This window comes from Bos javanicus, chromosome 11, assembly GCF_032452875.1.
Source record: "Bos javanicus breed banteng chromosome 11, ARS-OSU_banteng_1.0, whole genome shotgun sequence".
Taxonomy (NCBI): Eukaryota; Metazoa; Chordata; class Mammalia; order Artiodactyla; family Bovidae; genus Bos; species Bos javanicus.
The window spans coordinates 96,461,878-96,481,126 of NC_083878.1; the positions used below are offsets into that span (position 1 = coordinate 96,461,878).

The 19,249-nt window shown below is 35.2% G+C and overlaps 1 protein-coding gene across 3 annotated transcripts in view; it reads left to right on the forward strand.

Moving 5' to 3' along the window:
• The window catches only part of PBX3 (PBX homeobox 3), a 225,339-nt gene that overhangs the window by 167,201 nt on the left and 38,889 nt on the right, over positions 1–19,249 (forward strand). For all 3 annotated transcript variants that reach the window (XM_061433522.1, XM_061433521.1, XM_061433523.1), the window contains 2 exons: positions 3,752–3,993; positions 15,622–15,812. In XM_061433522.1, coding sequence (XP_061289506.1) covers positions 3,752–3,993; positions 15,622–15,812 — 433 coding nt within the window. The remainder of the gene's footprint in view (positions 1–3,751; positions 3,994–15,621; positions 15,813–19,249) is intronic.

Genomic DNA, 19,249 nt, shown 5'->3' on the forward strand with positions numbered 1-19,249 from the left:
GTGGGGGAGGGGGTTGGGAATAATCAAACAACTCAAGTTTCCATAATAGATTGTTGTTTCTCAGCAAGTCTGAAAAATATACTCTTCACAAAATAAAAATGATCTGATAATTTTATCATTACTATGGATAGTGTATGTCTTTGTGGAAATATTGTCAAGTTAGATCTTAGTTATGCTTAATTCACGAGCATGTGTAGAACACATTGGAAGTAGCCGTGGTATGAAGCTATTCTTCAGTCCTGGGTGAACAGAGGTTAGTTATGGTCTAGTAGGCTTGGTCCTTGAAATGACAGAGCCGCGAAGCTTGGTTAGGGCCCTGTGTTTGTACCTCATTCTTTTAGGTCAGGCCTTCATTGTGTTACAGTGTTGTTCTGTTAGAGAGGCTACTACTGTACAATCCAGCCACCACCGACTTCTAATCTGCTTATTTATAATTCAAAAGCTCGCCTATATATTAATGAACCCTTAATGAGCTGTTGAAAATGCCTGAATTACAGTCAGATTATTAAACTCAAACAGCCCCGTAATCATACCATTTGAGTGGGCTTTAGGTACTTCTCACATCTGCAGCTTAGTATTGTGAAGGGTATGCGTTTATTCGGAGAAAGCTTTGTAATAATTTTGACCCGTAATTTATTTATTGCCCTCCGAATGCAGTCGTCTATGCAGATGCTCTCTCCCATTATCTGTGGGGCAGGTGCACAGCATGTTGAAAGACAGCTAATTAGGATTTGCTGAAAGATATGCAAAAACCATGGGCTTATAACAAAGCCAAGTTCATTGTTAAACAATGTTTTACTTTGTTTGTATGATTTGTCTAAATCTTAGAGATACTGAAGTGAATGTTATGGCTCTAAGTAGATTCCAAATGGGGTTGTTGTTGTTTTAACTTTATAATGCTATGATAACCAAGGAGTCCAGATGTAAAACTTTTATAAACCTCTGAAAACCACTGTCCCTGTGTATGTTTTGGATTAAAGACAACACGGATCAATTTTTAAATTATTGTTTTCCCAAGTTTCACTGTGAAGATATCAAGATCTTTTGATCATCAGTGTTTGATTCATCTGGCTCCCGCAAATTTAGATTTATTATGATGTTTATAGGGGTGTAGAGGAATGGGTGTTATGATTGGAAGCCATTATATCAGAAGGTGTGACTTTCGCAGGTTGGTAAGCTAAGTAACAGTGAGGGAGGTAGGATGAGAAATAACATAGTAATTTGAACATAAAGTAAGAAAATAAAAAGAAATATTCAAATTAAAAATAATTTTGGAAACTATTATTGCTATTTAAAAATTTGTAATCATGACTCTGATTAATAGAGAAAAAATCCATTCACTTTTCCAACTATAGTTACAAAAATGATTTCAGTGTTGATAAATAGCCTCAATATTGCCATACTGTGAAGTGCTCTAGTACTTTTGATCCAAAGGAGTATGAACTTAGTGTTGATTTACTTGTGATTTTAGAAGAGTTATTATTCATTGCAAGGGGAGAATGTTACGCTAGCTGAAAGTACATACTTATTTTTATATGTGTCCACTGTTACTGAGTGTAAGGGTTGCTTCCTATTGGTATGGTGGTTTTACATGCATATTAGGTATGTATATATAAATGCAATACGTAGGTGATTACTTTCAGTCCTTTGCATTTCTTTCTGACAGATTTCCTTTTTCTATCTCCCATATAGTCTATTTGCTTGTGTATTAGTCATTGAGCATCTTCTCTTGTTTGCTACACTGTTCATGGGAGTGTAATAGCTTAAGTATGTATGTTGATTTACTATTAAAGAGCCTCACCAATATCCATGGTGTATAACTACAGGGAGAAACTAGAAACCTGGAAGAACCTTAAAGGTAGATTAAAATCCACATTTCCAGGAGAAACATCAGTAGCTATAAATATTAAAAGGAAATAACAAATACAAATATATAAGCAAAAATTTAATTTAAAAAGGAGAAACTTAAGGAACTCCCAAACAAATGGTTTAAAAATGAAACAGAGCCCAAAATAAGAGGTTACTCAGTGAGTCCTTACTTCATGCCAAATGCACAAAACACTTGGTATGTGGAACTATAAGAATTCTAGGCCATGAAATTTTAACATAGAACAAAGTGAAGGGAAGAAAATCAAAGATGCTAAATTAGAAATACTAATGTAGCCAATATTTAGCAGTTTCTCTTAAATCTAGAAGAAATAGCAAATACCTGTTAGTCTATCTTTAATTATCAGCAATGTGTCAATACTGATTTTTATCTTACTTAAGAGAGTTATCTAACTTTTTGGTTCCCTAAATGAATTTATTGTCTTATTATATTATAGTTTTCAACCCTTATTTATTTACCTCAGAACAGGCAACAGATATAATTTTAAATTATTGTGAGTTAGTTTTATTACCCAGTTGAAATTATTCTGAAGTATATTTTTAAATGAAAGTGACAGCTTTAAAGTGTTTTGAGGGAGGAAATTAAAGTTGTGCATTTGAGTTAAGACAACCAAGAGCTCAGTCATGCTGTGGGTATAATTCAGGGCATCTAGGAATGAAATCTGTTCTTAAAGAGAATTGATGGTGGTTTTAGGTTAGCATATAAAATCGCAGAGCTGGTGCTCAGTTGAGTACTTGGCAGCTTATAGATGTTACTGTCATGTAAGTTACACTAGACACAGAGTGTGCACCACTGTGGATAAACAACAACAGGCACAGACGCAAAAGACAGAATCCAAATGCAGACATGCAAGATGCCAGCTTCCATCCCCGCCTTCCCCAAGATGCTTTGTAACTAGTGTGGGGATCCTGCTTTTAAACAGATTTACAGAGGTTAATTGGGCTGGGATATTTTAGATTCTGTTACACATTAATGAAAATGCTGATTTTGGGCTGTCATGACTCCAGTGCTTTTTATACTGTGATAATTATTTTAAAACTTCTGTCTTCTGTGTTGTTGAAAACATCTTGGCAGAAAGCCTGTGTGACCTGATTAAACCTATGAATTGTCAGCTGTGATCTATAATACTCAGATGAGGTTGCTGACTGGGCATCACTGAGGAAGTTCTTGATTTAAAAGCAAAATTAGATTGAGACCACTGTGCCCAGCACTGCATTGCCATATTGATGGTATATTTTTAATCCTGTATTTAGTGTCCTGGTTTGATGGCGATTGCTTAACAAATTCATTTAATAATATATATTTTTAAAGCATAGCTAATTACCTCATAATGTATGTATTTCTCTTCTCTCCCTGAAATTAAATGATGGAAAAGCCCATCTAATCCTGTTTATTTTCTAATTTTTGGATATAGCTTGTGAATATATTATGGGATTTAAAATTCTGTTCTCCCAACAGTATGGGGAAACAGAATAACTGCCTTTTGATGGGTTTGTTTTGTATCCTTGGAATTATTTTTTTCTTTGTCAAAAATCTTGAAAATTTTACCCCCTTCCCATTTTTGCTTAAATCATCTAAATCTGGGAAGATTGGGTGTTAGAATATTCTGAGAAGTCAGGGTTACCTTTTTCCAAGGATCTAATCAGAATATATTGAGAGAGAGTGATATTAGACATTTCATAGAAGTAAGAATTTTCATACTTATTGGTACTTATTGATAAAATGCAAACAGTGAAATTCTCAGCATGAACTGTAGTGCACTGATGTTGTTTGATCATTTACTCAAATAAATAAAATACTCACACTATTTGTCCTGTTTCTCGCTTCTTCTCTCTCTGTCTCTCTCTCTCTCTTTCCTTGAAGGTCTCAGCATCAGAGGAGCCCAGGAGGAGGACCCTCCCGATCCCCAGCTAATGAGACTGGACAATATGCTTTTGGCAGAAGGGGTTTCAGGTCCTGAGAAAGGTGGGGGATCGGCGGCAGCAGCTGCAGCCGCGGCAGCCTCTGGAGGTTCTTCAGATAACTCTATTGAACACTCAGATTACAGAGCCAAATTGACCCAGATCAGACAAATCTATCACACAGAACTGGAGAAATATGAACAGGTCAGCAGCCGCCACTCTCATAGTCCTGCACAAACCCTCTATTGCTCTTCTAATAGACCGCGCTAACTAATTCTGAGGGCTGCGAGGGGTAGGTGTTAATAGACAGAGCAAAATAAATAAGGTCAATCAGAAATCCAAGTGAACTGTTGAATTCATGAAATGAAGTCCGTTTGAGATTTTAGAGGTGATGCTAAGCCTATTTTGTCCCATCTACTTGCTTTAGTTTTACTCATTCCCCACATTACATGCCCTTACGGCCACATCTGCAGCCATCCTTACCCTGTAACCTCACTGCTTGGTGCTCGTCAAAGCTCTGGATCATTAACATTTATGCACCGGCCTTGTTCATAGCTATTATAACAAATTTTAAGGGGAAACCTTGCCTAGCGAGCTCTGCCTGCTATGCTGTGAGCTCCAGAATCCTCCTAGGAGTTAATTCTTAAGGATTATGCCCAACTGAGGGGAGGGAGCTCACTTAACAAAGTAAGCAGGTTCTGGCCTTTCTCTATGAGGAGACCTCCCAAGATAATTATAGGTTTCCTGGGGCAGAGAACACAAGGTATTGTGTGCTAAATTCCTGATTAGAAAGAAAGTATGGATTAAAAATGCTGTTCTCAGCAATTATATTAACCATACTTCATTGAATCTAAGATATCTTTGATTTTAAGCTGTATCATTGTGTATGGTACCACCACCAAGAAAAAGTTAATTGCCCCATTGAAGTATAACATGCCATTGATAGTAAAATGCTTCCCAGAGATGTTAAAATATGGGGTAGTCTTAGATTCAGTGAATAAGGTAAAACGTTGGTGGTTCATTTTAAACATATTTTAGTTGTTCATTAAAGGCTAAAAACCTGCTTAGTTTGAGGAATTCTCACTGAAAGGTAATTTTAAAAAATTATTATGGAAATGTTTAAGTGTACTTTTAATAAAGAGAATATTAAGCTGAATCCTATGAAACTGTCAGGTTTTTAGGTTGTAAATAGTTGTATGTTGGTTATAAAGTTCACCCTAAAATAAGAAACCTCCTAGATACCCATCATCCAGATGAATAGTAAAAATCAATGTCAATCTTACTTTGTTTATCTCCCCTCGCCCCCCTCTTTTTTGGGAGGGGGTATTTTAAAATAAGTCCTAGACATCATATTGTTTCATCCACAGATACTTCACTGTGTAGTCAGGCATTTATTAAAGTTCAAAGACCTTAGTGTTAGTTTTAATATTGATATTTCTTCTAAGTTCCCTGTGTAGTGTTAGTTGTATATGTTATTTTTTTCATTGCCTTCTCTAATATTCTGGATATGGTATTAATAAGCAAATGCTGGATTCTGTCCCAGAGGTGAGTGTGTTTTGAGGAATGGTAGAAAGATTTATGTAGCTTTATGTTAATATACAATATAAATTAATATTATAAGATGTCTTTTTTTCTGAACAGGCTTTCTGGGATCTCATACTGTATCTCTAGTCTCATTTGCAGGAATAATTTTTCGTGGAAGATGTGCAAATGAGAATTTTGGAAAAATAGCCTGTGTATGTATATTAAAAAATTGAGCTTTCTGATTTGACATATGAATAATTGAGAGTAAACAAAGTAAGTCATGGCTGAAAAGGTTGCCCTGAGCATTAACAGTAGAAAACGGCTCTAATTTGTAGGATAACCCTAATTGCATAACTTTATGTTAAAGTTAAAGTCTGTACATACTTAACTAAATAAATACTAGTCACTTTGCATGGAAGGATCTGTAGAATTAGGGGTCAATTGGCCAGTACTTATAGCTGAGGAATTAAGGTAGTTCCTTACTATCTTCTGCCATATTTCTTCACACCAGCCTCCTTATTTTCTCCCTTTAGCCCTGTTGGAACTTGGGTGAAACTGGCATCAGTCATTGTCATCAAGCTTTTTGTTTTGTTTCTTTTAAAAACACACATGTACAGACAAAATCTTCATATACTAATCTACTGTTTGTATTTTTGTTTTAAATATCAGACTGGGAAATAATGAATTTTAAAATTTAATCATGAATCTTATTTCTAGATAGGTTCAGTAGCCTAATAAAAACCATTGAATGTATATTTCCTGTCTCATTTTTAGCACAAGAAATAATGGATATATGAAATCTATGCAGTATTATGGACAAATAAAACGAGACGACTAGTTGACTGATTCAACAGAAATTTAGTTTACAAATTTTCTCCTGTAGGTTCTGAATTGGTTTAGAAATAACATTAGCATTTAGTTCTCTTGAGTGGTCTTTGGGGCTGGTTTTTATTGCTCTCCTGTTTGTGGTTCCTAAGTTTGTTAGGATCAGTGAGTTGACCTAAGATAGTCTTGTCTTTTCAAACTTTTGGGATACGGGGACATTATCTGAGATAGAACTTTCAAGGATCTACTTTGGAGTTACTAGAAGAGCTGTGAAGAACTGAATGAGATGAAGGTATCAGTTCAGATGAAGGCATGATATTTCTAAAATAGATGATGGTGTTATAATTTCCATTTTACAGATGAGAAAATGAAACTCAAGTAATTTGTCCAGTGTCACACATCTAGTTAGTGTCAGAATCGGGTTTTGAAATCAGTTTCTGACAATATGCCTTCCTTTCCCGTTGAATTATGCTGCTACTTGTGTATATAAAAGAACAAAACTCAACAGAGTAGATTTTAAAGATCTTATTGGCTTTATTCAGTGATTCATGAGTCGGTCAGCATCTCATCTAGCAAATAGAAGGAGCTATACAAAATGAAAGATGCTTGTAGTCAGACAGGAACACGACAAGGAAGTTAGACTACCAATGAAAGAATTGGCTGTGGCAAGTTCACCTTTCTTTAAGGCATGGTAGGTTTCTGTCAGGCAGATTACCTCACTCATGCTGACCCAGTAATTCCAGATTGGTTTAAGATTACATTCCTAGGAGAGGCTGAAACTGTAATTACGTAGTCTTGGTTGGGTGGCTTGGAGCATAGCATAAGTGACTCCATTTTGGGTCTCTTACCTTGTTTTTAACAATTAGAATTTGCAGATAATTCAGATACATCCCAGTTCTTCTCTGATTTGCTCATGTTGGATTACATTTGGGATGGAATCAGAGTAGAGATGGGCAAAACCCAACTATTTTAATCCCTTTACATTTAATTACAGTTAATCCCTTAACTATTAAAATCCCTTAGAAATTATATTTTTCCTCCTAAAATTACATGAACATGGGTACTTGAGTGACAGAAACCTTATTAGTAAGTAGGAAGAACATATATGTTAAGGCAGAGGCTTTGTCGGAAAATGGTGTTGAGTCTTTTGCTAAAAGAAATAAACTGCATTGGAATCTCAGAGCTATTTACTCCACTGTGTTTTGCAATGAAGCTGTAATGAAAATGTATCTGAAGCCTGTTTAGATTTAGATTGCCATAAAATTAACAAACACCACCACTGCAGTAAATTAAAGTACCTTATAAACACAGCCACATTTACAAAGCTAAGCAGACTAGAGCTACAGTTAGAGCAAAATTAAATCCAAGCTGCAAGGCTCAGCTTTATGTGTATGTTTTAGGAATGGTACTGTGTTTAAAATCCTGTCCTTTTTTTTTACCTCCAGGAAATGTCCTTTGATAATATGTTTACATTATATAGGCTCAGATGTAATGATTTTTAGTGATAATGATCTAAATTCACTTATAAATGCTCTTGAAATATTAGACATAGAATATATATTAGAGTAAGGTTCTTCAATATTACTACCCCCTAAAAGGAAAACCAAACTTATTTTACTTTTCTCTTGTTGATCCTGACACCCAAGAGGAATATGATAATTTTTCAAAGCTTGCAGTGATTAGGTTGTAATACTTTCATCTTGGGTGCACTGCCTTCCGCTTTAGCTGGGAGAAAAACCTGGTTGCCTCTTTGTCTTCTTGTTGATTAGCTACAAGTTTGTTTATATTTTTTAAAGAGGGGAAAAACAAATTTTTTATTTTGTGCATACAAGATCCCCATATATTTATAAGACTCAAAAACGGCCAGGCAATGGAGGTTTATATGCCATCCCGAGCTATGGGATGGGATTAGCTACAAGTTTTGGAAAATCTTTTTACTCTACCTTTCAGATATGCTATTATGGTTAAAGTATTAGAATAGGTGAATTCCTAATGAACTTGAGCCAAGCATCCTGGGAAGCCTGCTCTTAAGAATTGGAGGCCTTCTTGATCCTTCTACCTCTCTACCAAAGGGAAATGGATACCATTGGTTTTTGCAAATGAAATTTAACTTCGAGATTTGTTCTGGGATAAAAAGGAAAAGATATATATCATGCCTTGTACAGTTCTCCCACTTTGCTTGTACCAGAAGAAATGCTTGTACACAAGCAATTCACTTCATAATTTACAGTTGCTATAATAGAGATGACATATTGAAAGCTATCTACTATAATTATATTGAAATACATTTTTGCTGAAGGCAAAAGTGTTGTAAGGGTCTCAACCCTCCCTAAGCATCTGGAAACCTGCTTTCTGAGTTCACAGATGTCTTTTGAATTTACCTCAAATCAGGTAAAACATTGGAACTGAGCAGGTACATTCAATGTGCTCAAGACCAACTAGGCACTGTTTGGCTAATAGAGGACTCCCAGACTACAGGGCATTGCCGGGGAATGGAGAATGAATGTGCAGCCTAAACCAGTGTAAAGGCATGGCCTTGTGTTTTTGGAGGCTCTCAACAACATTGTATGTTTATATTTGATGACAAGATCTTTGCTTGTAAAGAATTTTTTTTTGAAACAGGTTTTAAAATGCTGATGTTATTACACACGAGATTGTGTAACCCACAAACTCCTAATCCCATTTTGCTGTTTGTTTTTAATAACAAAAATATAGCAGGAAAGACAAAAGGATACTACCTGATGTAAACTTCATATTTCAGTTTCCCAAGTGAGCCTTTGTCATTCATTGCTCCAAGAGAAAGGTTTTACTGCTTTGTCAGCTTTCAAACTGGATCTTTTCCTTGGCTGGAAGGAGTGTTTGAGTGTTCCCCTTTTTCCCTTCAAGTGTCTAGTCTGTTGACTCTATGTATCAAATGTATCTTTGACCACAATCTTGATTAATGAAATGAACTGTTTTATATTTGAATGCTCTCTTTTTTTCCCATTTTTTTGGAAGCAATGTTTGTATTTATTTGAGCAATGGGAAGGCAGACTATGTTAGGTAGTCAGAGTAGGAACTTACTTGCAGAATGAAACACAACAAAAATATGAATTTCATAAAATTACCATTTCCATTATCAATAACTGCCATTTATTAAGCATTAATTGTGTTTCAGGTTCTGCAATTAACATGTATTTTATAGTATAATCCTTACAAACCCTCATGAGACAGGTCCACAAACCATGAGTGTTAAGATGTGTTGAGGTATGAAAGAATCTTAAAAAGAGTGGGTGTATGTATATGTATAACTGATTCACTTTGCTGTACATCAAAAACTAACCCAACATTGTAAACCAACTATTGTTGTTTAGTCACTAAGTTGTGTCTGATTTTTTTGCTCCAATTGAAAGAAGAACGATAGGTATTTCATCTTTGCAGCTGTTTCGTAGGCATATTGATCTCATTCTGGTTGGCTTAAATAAAAGGTACCTTTGAATGTTGACTTTTATTTGGAAACAAGAAGAATTTGTTGATTTTGTAAGCATTACATAAATACAAAATCTATAATATTTGACTAGAGTTACTTGCAAGGTTATAAAGATATCTAGAAAATGGATGCATGCAAATTTGGGAGTCATCAACTTTTAATAGAGATTTATTCTTTCTTTGAAGAGTGACTTTTTAGAATAGGGAGTATTATGATGTGTTTGCAGTCAGCCTGTCTAGATGTTTACAAAAGGCCAATTCAGTTTTTAGATCTGATCATGAACCATTTTAATACTTCCTCTAAAATAGATGCTTGCTCACCATCTGATTTTACATTTTTTTCTTCAGTGATGGGAACTTACAGGCAAGAAAGGGGTTGAATCTTGAATTCACCATTAAAAAAAACCACCACGATGAAACAAACAAAACCCTGAAAACTAATTTTGACTGTAAACCAAATATATATGGATATGGAGCAGATAGTTTTACTATCTCCTATTATATTTAACAAATATATTTAATAAATATTATTAACAGCATTATAAAAAATCCAGATGTTTCAAATCCTCAATTATATTACTTAGTTTGAATTTTTAAAGAGAAAGGAACAAATGGCAAGGAGAAAGACTATTATAAGAATTGATTGAAAATATTTTTTATCAGATGAAGCCTTCCAGTTTATGTTGATTTAAGTATGTTATTACAATGCCTGTTTTAAACAAAACATATATTTTGTCTCATAGTAAACAAAAATGCATCCTAAATAATTTTCAACAGCTGGATTAAAAGAAAAAAGAGGTTTCTGCCATTACTTGCAAGTTAGAAAATTCAAGGAATCAAAACTCACTTCCTAAATCTCCTAGTTAACCAAGGTGTTTATATATTGTATTGTGGACATTGACTAGAAAATACTTAACAGACAATTTCACTTGGAAAAGTAAGAAGGCAATGAAAAAATTTTCCAATGTCTATTTTAATGATATAGTCTTATAGGTATGACAGAGGATATGATAAATGTTTAAAGTGAGCATCTTATGTTATAAACAGTATTGATGCTACTATGTGGTTTGGTGGCCCTTCAAAAGAACTCGGCAATCATTTGATCATTCTTACTGCACTTACGTGTTTAAGAAAGTGTATACCTTTTAAGGAAGAGAAGATGGGGCAGTACTGTGCTCTGCTCTGCAACTGGTACAGATGATGCTGTAAATGAGACTGTAATTTACTTTCAGTGGTAAAAAGGAAAAAAATCACTTTGCCTAAAGTGTATGCATCTTTCTTAAGGGTGTGCCCAGATTTTAATTATCTAAATGTAAATACTTAACGAATTTTACTTAGAGTAATGAGCTAAAGTGCACACTACATAAATGAGATGTTCTAATTAATCATGTATGAACTACTGGTTTAAAGAAAAGCTATGTGGATTCTGTGAATGTTGGGCTGTTGCCAAATTGCTAATCAGCATTTGCATTCATAGATGACTTCACTTAATAAGTTGTGAGACATTCAGCAAATGTTTTAGGAAATTATGAGTTTTTAGATGCAGAAACTTTTTGCTTTTAACCCTTGTTTTTAATACAACCCTGTGGCTGCTTCTTAGAAACTATAGGCAGGCATTCATTCTGGGAGAGATTAAAATACAGCCAGAGAAAAACTGAGAGTCAGAGAAGAACTGAAAAAAATAAAATAAAAACTCAGGTATCACTCACACAGGAGACTTAAATGATCTATCAAGACATGCACTCTGTCATAGACATAGGTTGCCATAATGTGTGAACTAGATTTGTTGGAATTAGCATTGTTACCTGTGCAGATTGGAAATATCCTGGTACAGTAGTTCTCAAACTTTTTGGTTTTAGAACTTGAATTCTTAAAAATTATTGGGAAAAAAAAAAATTATTGGAGATCTCCTAAGAGCTTTTGTTCAGTGGATTATATCTATCAATGTATTATAATAGAAATTAAAACTGAGAACAAATTAAAGTATGTATTAATGTAAAAATCAGTAATGAACCATTATCTGTTTAATATAATATTTTTTTAAAACTTGCATTAAAAAAAAAACACCTCAACATTTAGAAGAATGTCATTGCTTTTACATTTTTGCAAAATTTGTCATGTTGGGCTTATTAGAAGTCACCTGGATTTTTAAATGTGTTTCTGTGGTCAGTCTCCTTTCCTGTGGTTGAAATCTATGAAGAACACCTGTCCTCACACAAATATGTTATTGGAAAAGAGAGGAGTGTATTGATAGCCTTTTAAAATACTTATGGATATTATTCTCTTGTATTATACCAAAACTTGACAAGTTGTAGTATCCTAAATATTAGCTATCGTGTGTCTGAAATCATACCAACTTTTTGTACTCAGTTCCTTTAAAATCTATTGGTCTAGTGTACACTTTGAATGGATCTTCTGCTTATGCATATTTTTGTAACATCATGCATTGATCATTTGAAAAATAATGGTTCACTGAGTTATGTACATCTTCCAATGTTAACACCTTATATAACATCAAAATGTCATATTTATTAATATCAACACCAAATTAATCAGAAAGTCTGCTAGGAAACTATAAAGCTCAAGGTAGCAGATGCAGGTTTTCCAGAATTTCACCATTGGCACAACTGCTGTCAGCTATTTTCTTTGATGTGACGAGCTTGCTTAGTTCATTTTTGAGAAAATATCTACCAAATACCTAAATCAGAATAAATATAATAATTTGTCGATTTTACTTTCAAATAAAAATGGTATTCCATGAAATATACGACATCAACTCACAATTTAAACAATTACATGAGAGCTTTTTCTCAAGACAGCCATCCTTGATAAGCAGATGAAGTCCTTTTGGTACACTTCCTGTTTTATCACACAGAATGTTAAAGATGTAGTCAAAGACTGAGATGTAATAAAATGAATACTTTCTCTTGCTTTATCAAGACATTCCTAAGTGAAACTGCCTTCTGTGGTTGTGGTTGGGGGGGTTATGTGAATGTATGGTAGTAAAGAATAAAAAGGAACATCAAAGATTACTTAGTATACTATTTCCCAGAGAATTTTTCTTAGTATGTTGGTCCACAAGGTGCTGTAGAGCTGTGCTGTCCAGTGTGATTGCCACTAGTCATAAAAAGCTGTTGAGTCCTTGAAATCTAGCTCATCTGGAATGAGATGTGCTTTTGTAAATGTAAAATATATACTGAGTTTCAAAGTGTGTGGAAAAAAAAGAATGGAACATATCTCATTAGCTGTTTTTTAAAGATACTATTATGTGTTGAAATGTTAATATTTTTCATATATTGCGTTAAATAAAATATGTTAAAATTGGGCTTCCCTGGTGGCTCAGCGGTGAAGAATCTGCCTGCAATGCAGGAGACCAGGGTTCGATCCCTAGATTGGGAAGATATCCCTGGAGAAGGAAATGGCAACCCCATCCAGTATTCTTGCCTGGGAAATCCCATGGACAGAAGAGTCTGGTGGGGGACAATCTATGGGGTTGCGAAAGAGTTGGACATGACTAAGCGACTAAACTACCACCACATTGTTAAAATTAATTGTACCTGTTTTTATTTTTTAATGTGGCTATTAGAAAAATTATAATTTCATATGTGAAAAATAAAACATATTTAGAAAATAGTCAATGCAATAGCAAAAACATTAAATGACCAAAAAAAATTTTTTTTCATATGTGGCTCACAATATTCATCTATTAGACAGCACTGCTCTAGATAAAAGAGATTTTGTGACCAAATTTATTTAGTCAAAGTTGGATACACCCATTCTCCCTTGAAGATTTATGATGATGCATGTTGGCATATTGAAAGTACTCAAGAATCCTGCCCCTCCCCCCCAAATTTTAAATTATGATTAACCCCCCATTTCCCAAACATACTGTATTAACATTTTCTAGAACTAACTTATAAAAGTCTATATCCAAATTTGCTGATTTCAATTTGCTATTCTAGTTTGCTTTTCTTCATTTTACTAATAAGAAAACTGAGGACTGGAGTTTATCAAATTATATAATTTAAAATTATGTGAACATCTCTTTTGAGAAACTATCAGAAAAAAATTATATGTATATTTCTTGGCAGGATGACCACTTATTTTCATCTTGGCACAAGATAGTCTATGTTGATAATATAGGGGGAAAATCTTAAATTTACTTCTCTTTACTATGGTTTCCTTAAAGACGGAAAGAACTTCCACTTTTAAAGCTACAAAGTTCCTTAATGTTTTACTGTGCCATAACCCTAGACAATAATTTTTAGCCTTTTAAAATTATAGACTGGCTAAGAATCTGAAACGAGAAGAAAAACCCCACAGGTTGTCCCCTCAGGAAAGACAAATGTGCATACAACTTGAATAAGATTTGAGGGAGTGTTCTGGATATTCTAGACCTCTCCATGGACTGCAGGTTAAAAATTTGTCAGTTACAAAGGTTTGTCAGGGATAATGTATTTATAGATATTAATCAATATTACTCTTAAATTGTAATACAAAACCCCACCAATCCATAGGTGGCTATTGAATGCCTACCGTGTGTGCTGTGCAAATCCACACTCTGAAGAATCCCAGAATCACCACTTTAAGGGAACTTTAAATTTCTTAAAACTTACACATGCTTAAAACATAAAACTTTAACTGGTAAGCAAGACTCATTTTACCTCACCTTAGAAATATTTATATAAAAGCTCCACTTAAAGTAACAGAAACAGTGTCCTTAAAAGTTAGTTCTCTCATGAGCAGTTAGAAAAACCATCCTGTACTATATGTTCAGGATGTCTGTAGAGAAATTATGTTATTAATAATCATATAATGTTATATCTTCAAAATGTGTCTTGCCATGATCAATGATTGTTCTGTCTGCTTACCCTACTAAGCATCCATCCAATAAGATGCAGAATCTCCTGTCTTTTTTTAAAAAAAAACACAAAAATACCAGAAGGTATTGTTTTTATGCAGAGATATAGACAGATACTTTATTCACCAAGGTGATACTGGATATCTGTGTAGGCCCAGTTACATGGTTTTGTAGATCTAAAGAATATAGGTGAGCTGAAAGAGACAGGGACAGGATTTTTAACTAAAATGTTATTCTTACATCTGATCCTTATTTTCCTGCTGCCCCTTCCCTGAGGAGTTGAGCTGCTTTATCCCTCTTTCAGAAATGGTGTAGATCCACAAATAAGGCCCATACCACAGCTAGGTTATACTAGGATGTTGGCATGGCATCCAAGGCCCTTTATCTGCTAGTGCAAATCTGAACTCCCTCTTCTCTTGTACCCTCTTCTCTGTCCCTCTGAACTAGCTTCATACCATTATTTCCAGGTTTTTTTTTTTTTCTTGTGCCTGGAATTCCTCTTGATTTCCACCTTTATTCTACTTTTCAAAAATCTTACCTATTCTTTAAAGCCCTGATTTCACTTTTTGCTGTGAAGTGATGATCTTTGTTTCCCAATGAGAATACTTACTCCTTGGAACTTAGGGAACACTCTTCCTGTGATGCTTTGCATGGCCTGCCTGTTTAAGAATTCGTTTTTATATATTTTATTGCACTGAAGGTCAGATCCACATCTTGCTCATTTATGTGTCCTTTCACTGCGTTTGGAAGAGTTTGAACTTCATAGTGTTTCAGTAAACATTTGTTGAGTAAAACCCCAGAGGAAATAGGATATGCTTACTATTAACATATAACATATATCTGTACTTATATATAGAAATTGGTACAGAGCATCCTCCAGTGGGAAAACCTCATTTTAAAAGTGGGCTGAAGGTGGTAGGAAGGGCAGTTGAGTGCTGTTTCCCTTGCATGCCTGGGCTTTCATAGTTCCAGAGTTCTCGTGCCCCTAACTAGTTATCACTGCCATTTCACAAGTGTCTTAGTTTTCATTTTACCTACTACATAATGCCATTGGCAGTTACAAATGAGATAGAAATTCAGGTGAGTTAATGTCTGGGTGTGATAATAAAAAATACCAGATTCCTAAGGAGTGATTTTTTTTTTTCCCCTTACAGGCATGTAATGAATTCACTACACACGTGATGAACCTTCTCCGAGAACAGAGTAGAACACGTCCCATTTCCCCAAAAGAGATTGAAAGAATGGTGGGCATCATTCATCGAAAATTTAGTTCCATTCAGATGCAGCTCAAACAAAGTACTTGTGAAGCAGTTATGATTTTAAGATCAAGGTTCCTTGATGCCAGGTATGTGAGGCCACAAATCCATTGCATGGCTTTTTTTTTTTTTTTTCCTTTTCACTCTTTGTATATTATTTTATGTAATTCTGGCCAGTTGTTCTTAGATTCTTCTTTAATTTGGCTATGAGAGCCCTTCTCTACAATGGATAGGTAATTCACCTCATGATGCCTGCAGTGTCAAGCCTCTTCTTGTCTGGAGGTGGTAGTGATATTAGCTGCCAATTTGGTGACTCAGTTTGGACTTCCCTCAGATGATGAAGAGTCTACCTGCAATGCAGGAGACCTGGGCTCGATCCCTGGATTGGGAAGATCCCCTGGAGAAAGGAATGGCTACCCACTCCAGTATTCTTGCCTGGAGAATTCCATGGACAGAGAAACCTGGCAGGCTACAGTCCATGGGGTCGCAAAGAGTTGAACATGACTAACACTTCACTTTCTGGTGTCTCAGGAAACAAATAGTGTTAGTGCTGCTAATAATGACTTAGTAATATGTAGCCTTTTAATTCTGATGCTAAAAAGTATTTTTAAGGATAACATTCAGTATGTAACTTTGTTTTAATGCAGGTTTGTTTTCTAAGAATTTCTTAATATTATGTTGCTTGTGCATATTAGAAGAAAATCCTTCAAGATACAGATATTTCTAAGGAGGAAGTGGTATTTTAGTTACCACAAAACCCCAAACTCTGTTTTTCCAAATCTAGAGGAAAGCTTCTGAGTTTCTCCTGTAGGGATACATATTTCCCTTTGATCTGAAGCTTTCACCAATTTTCACAGGAGTTAGGTTGCATATGCAATAAATTGCATATGATGTGTTAGACCTACTGGGTGACATAACAGAGGAACTGTCAAGTTCCTACTCTATGCTGCCTAGACAGGAAAGCCCTCTTGGTCATTGCTAAAGCTTGCAATCAGTCTTCAACATTGTAAAGGAGTTTCTATTTTATTTTGCTTTCTCTCCCTTGGAATCTCACAGAGGTGATAAATATTGTCCAAATTTCACAGTATTAAAGAAAATAGCTAAATTAGTATCTCGAATGGAAAATAAAATGTGAGGAATAGTCTTCATGCCAGAGCTCTTCCCTGGAGCCAGATAGGAAACATGCCACCTGATTATGCTCCTGTTCTATCATCTTTGGTTCCTTTGTCTATACTGAATTAGTCACTGGGACTCACCAGTGCTTTGTTTTCAGTGTTCCTTGTATTAGCTCTTTTTTTCCATCCAAACTTGCACTGCGCAGTTCACGTTCATCCTTTCATTCCTGGGCTAGCACAGTACTCCCACTGTACTTTTCTTCTGCTCATCCCCCATAGCCCTTTTATGATGGACTCATTGCTTTACTTGAAAACCACATTAGTTTTTCACTGTTGGGAAACACATGCACACAACTTAACCTGGCATTTGAGGCCTTATGTGACCTGTCCCGGCCCAGATTACTTTTTTGTTGTTGTTACGATTTAAGTTTTATTTCTTATTTTTCCTATTTAACAAATACCAAGCTCACTATGAAAAATTTGGAAAACATGTAGACTAGAAGGATGAGTGATTAAAGACAATCACTTTTTTAGTACCCAATGGGGAAAAAAAGTCACTGTAAATGTTCTAATGTATTCCTTTCTGGTTTGTGGTACTGTTTTAGTTTCATGTTCTTGTGATGGTACAGTACGCATAATTTAGTTGGCTTTTTTAAAAACTTACCATGAATAGGTAAACATTTTTCATATAATATAAACTGTTTTAAATGTTAATTGTTGAAGTCTACCAGATGGATATATGATAAATAATTAACGTAGACATGTTTTCATTTTTGAGCATTTAAGTTGTTCCTGTTAATTTCCATGATAACCTCTTCCTTCCAATTCCTTTCTTCTTTCCTTCTATAAATATTTATTGTGCTGAGGATATGTAAAGGTAAATAAGATTGGTTAACTTACTTGCCCCAGCTGAGTTTACATTCTACCTGGGGAAATAAGCAATAAACAAGTAAACAAATATGCTGTAGTATTTTGCTCAGTAATGTAGTGAAATATGATAGAATGGTAAATGCTATGAGGAAAAAGAAAAGCAAGGTAAAGGGAGAGAAAATGATGGAGAGAAGGTACTGTTTTAGATAGATTTTTATTGCAATTAGTCTTTCAGTAAAAATCTTTATGCTTTCAACCTTTGTGATCTTTAGAATTATTTCCTAAGGATTAATTCTCAGAAATGGTATTATTAGATCAAAATGTGAACATTTTTAGTGCTCTTAATATATCACTAAATTGTTCTTTCCTCTGTTTAATCCAAAATGAAATACCTCTTGGTCTCAGCCATTTCCTCTGACTAGAATTCTTCTCTGCCTAACCACCTCTTCCACTACCACCCCTCAACTCCTATCCCCAGCCTTCCACAACAAGTCATATTCTTTGCAACCATTTCCCCAACTTGGTCACCAGTAATGAGTTGTCATCTGTGAGGGTGTCTAGCATGGAGCCTGGAATGGAGACAACACTCATGTTTGTTGATTTAGCGAGACCTTGCTCATCCTTCCAGGCCTGGCCTAAATGGTCCCTTTTAGGAAGCCCACTTTAATCCCTCCACTGGACTGGTCCATGCCTTCTCGTGAACACTGATACTGTGTTGATACCATTCTCCAGACCAAACTTCATTCAGACTGCCTTTACTGTAGCTTTTCAGGATCATTTCTTTTCTTCCCGAATAAGTTACGTTGTTACTGACAGCAATGGCCAAGACTTATACATATCCATTCCCCACAATTCTAGTGTCTTATAGTGTAACAGACTGCAAAAAATTCTTTATTGACTAACCAGATGAATGAATAATTCCACTTACTACTTATAATAGCTCAAAGCATTAAGGAAGTAGCATTAGGAAACCAAAACCATTCTTAAATTGTCAACATTGAGCATTTTAAGGAAAAGTATTTTGTAACAAAGATATTTAAAAGTACTTTCTTCAGGGGAAGGAGACGTATATAGGCACCTATAGCTGATTCATGTTGATGTACAGCAGAAACCAATACAATATTGTAAAGTAATTATCCTCTAATTAAAAATAAAATTTTTTTAAAAAGTACTCTCTTCAGAAAGAAAGCTTTCCTAACACAGCTGCTGTTCTTACTTCTACAGATAGTTTCCCATTCTTGTCAACATGCATGCTTTTTTTTACTTCACATAACTGCATTCATAATGTATACACCTAAATGATTTATACTTCTTCCAAGAAGAGAAAGGAAGTTAACAAGCCAGAGTGAGCAGAGCCAGGGTGAGGCCGCGGCAGAGCTTGAAGCGGAGTCCCTTCTCCCACAGAGATTGCCTTTAGGAATGTTGTAAGGCCTGTGGGACACAGACCTGGGACGGAGGCATAGCTGCACACTGGCCTGAGGCGCAGCCATTTAGAGAGTGGTGAAGCCTGGAGGGAACGAAACTTAGGGGAACAGCTTAAT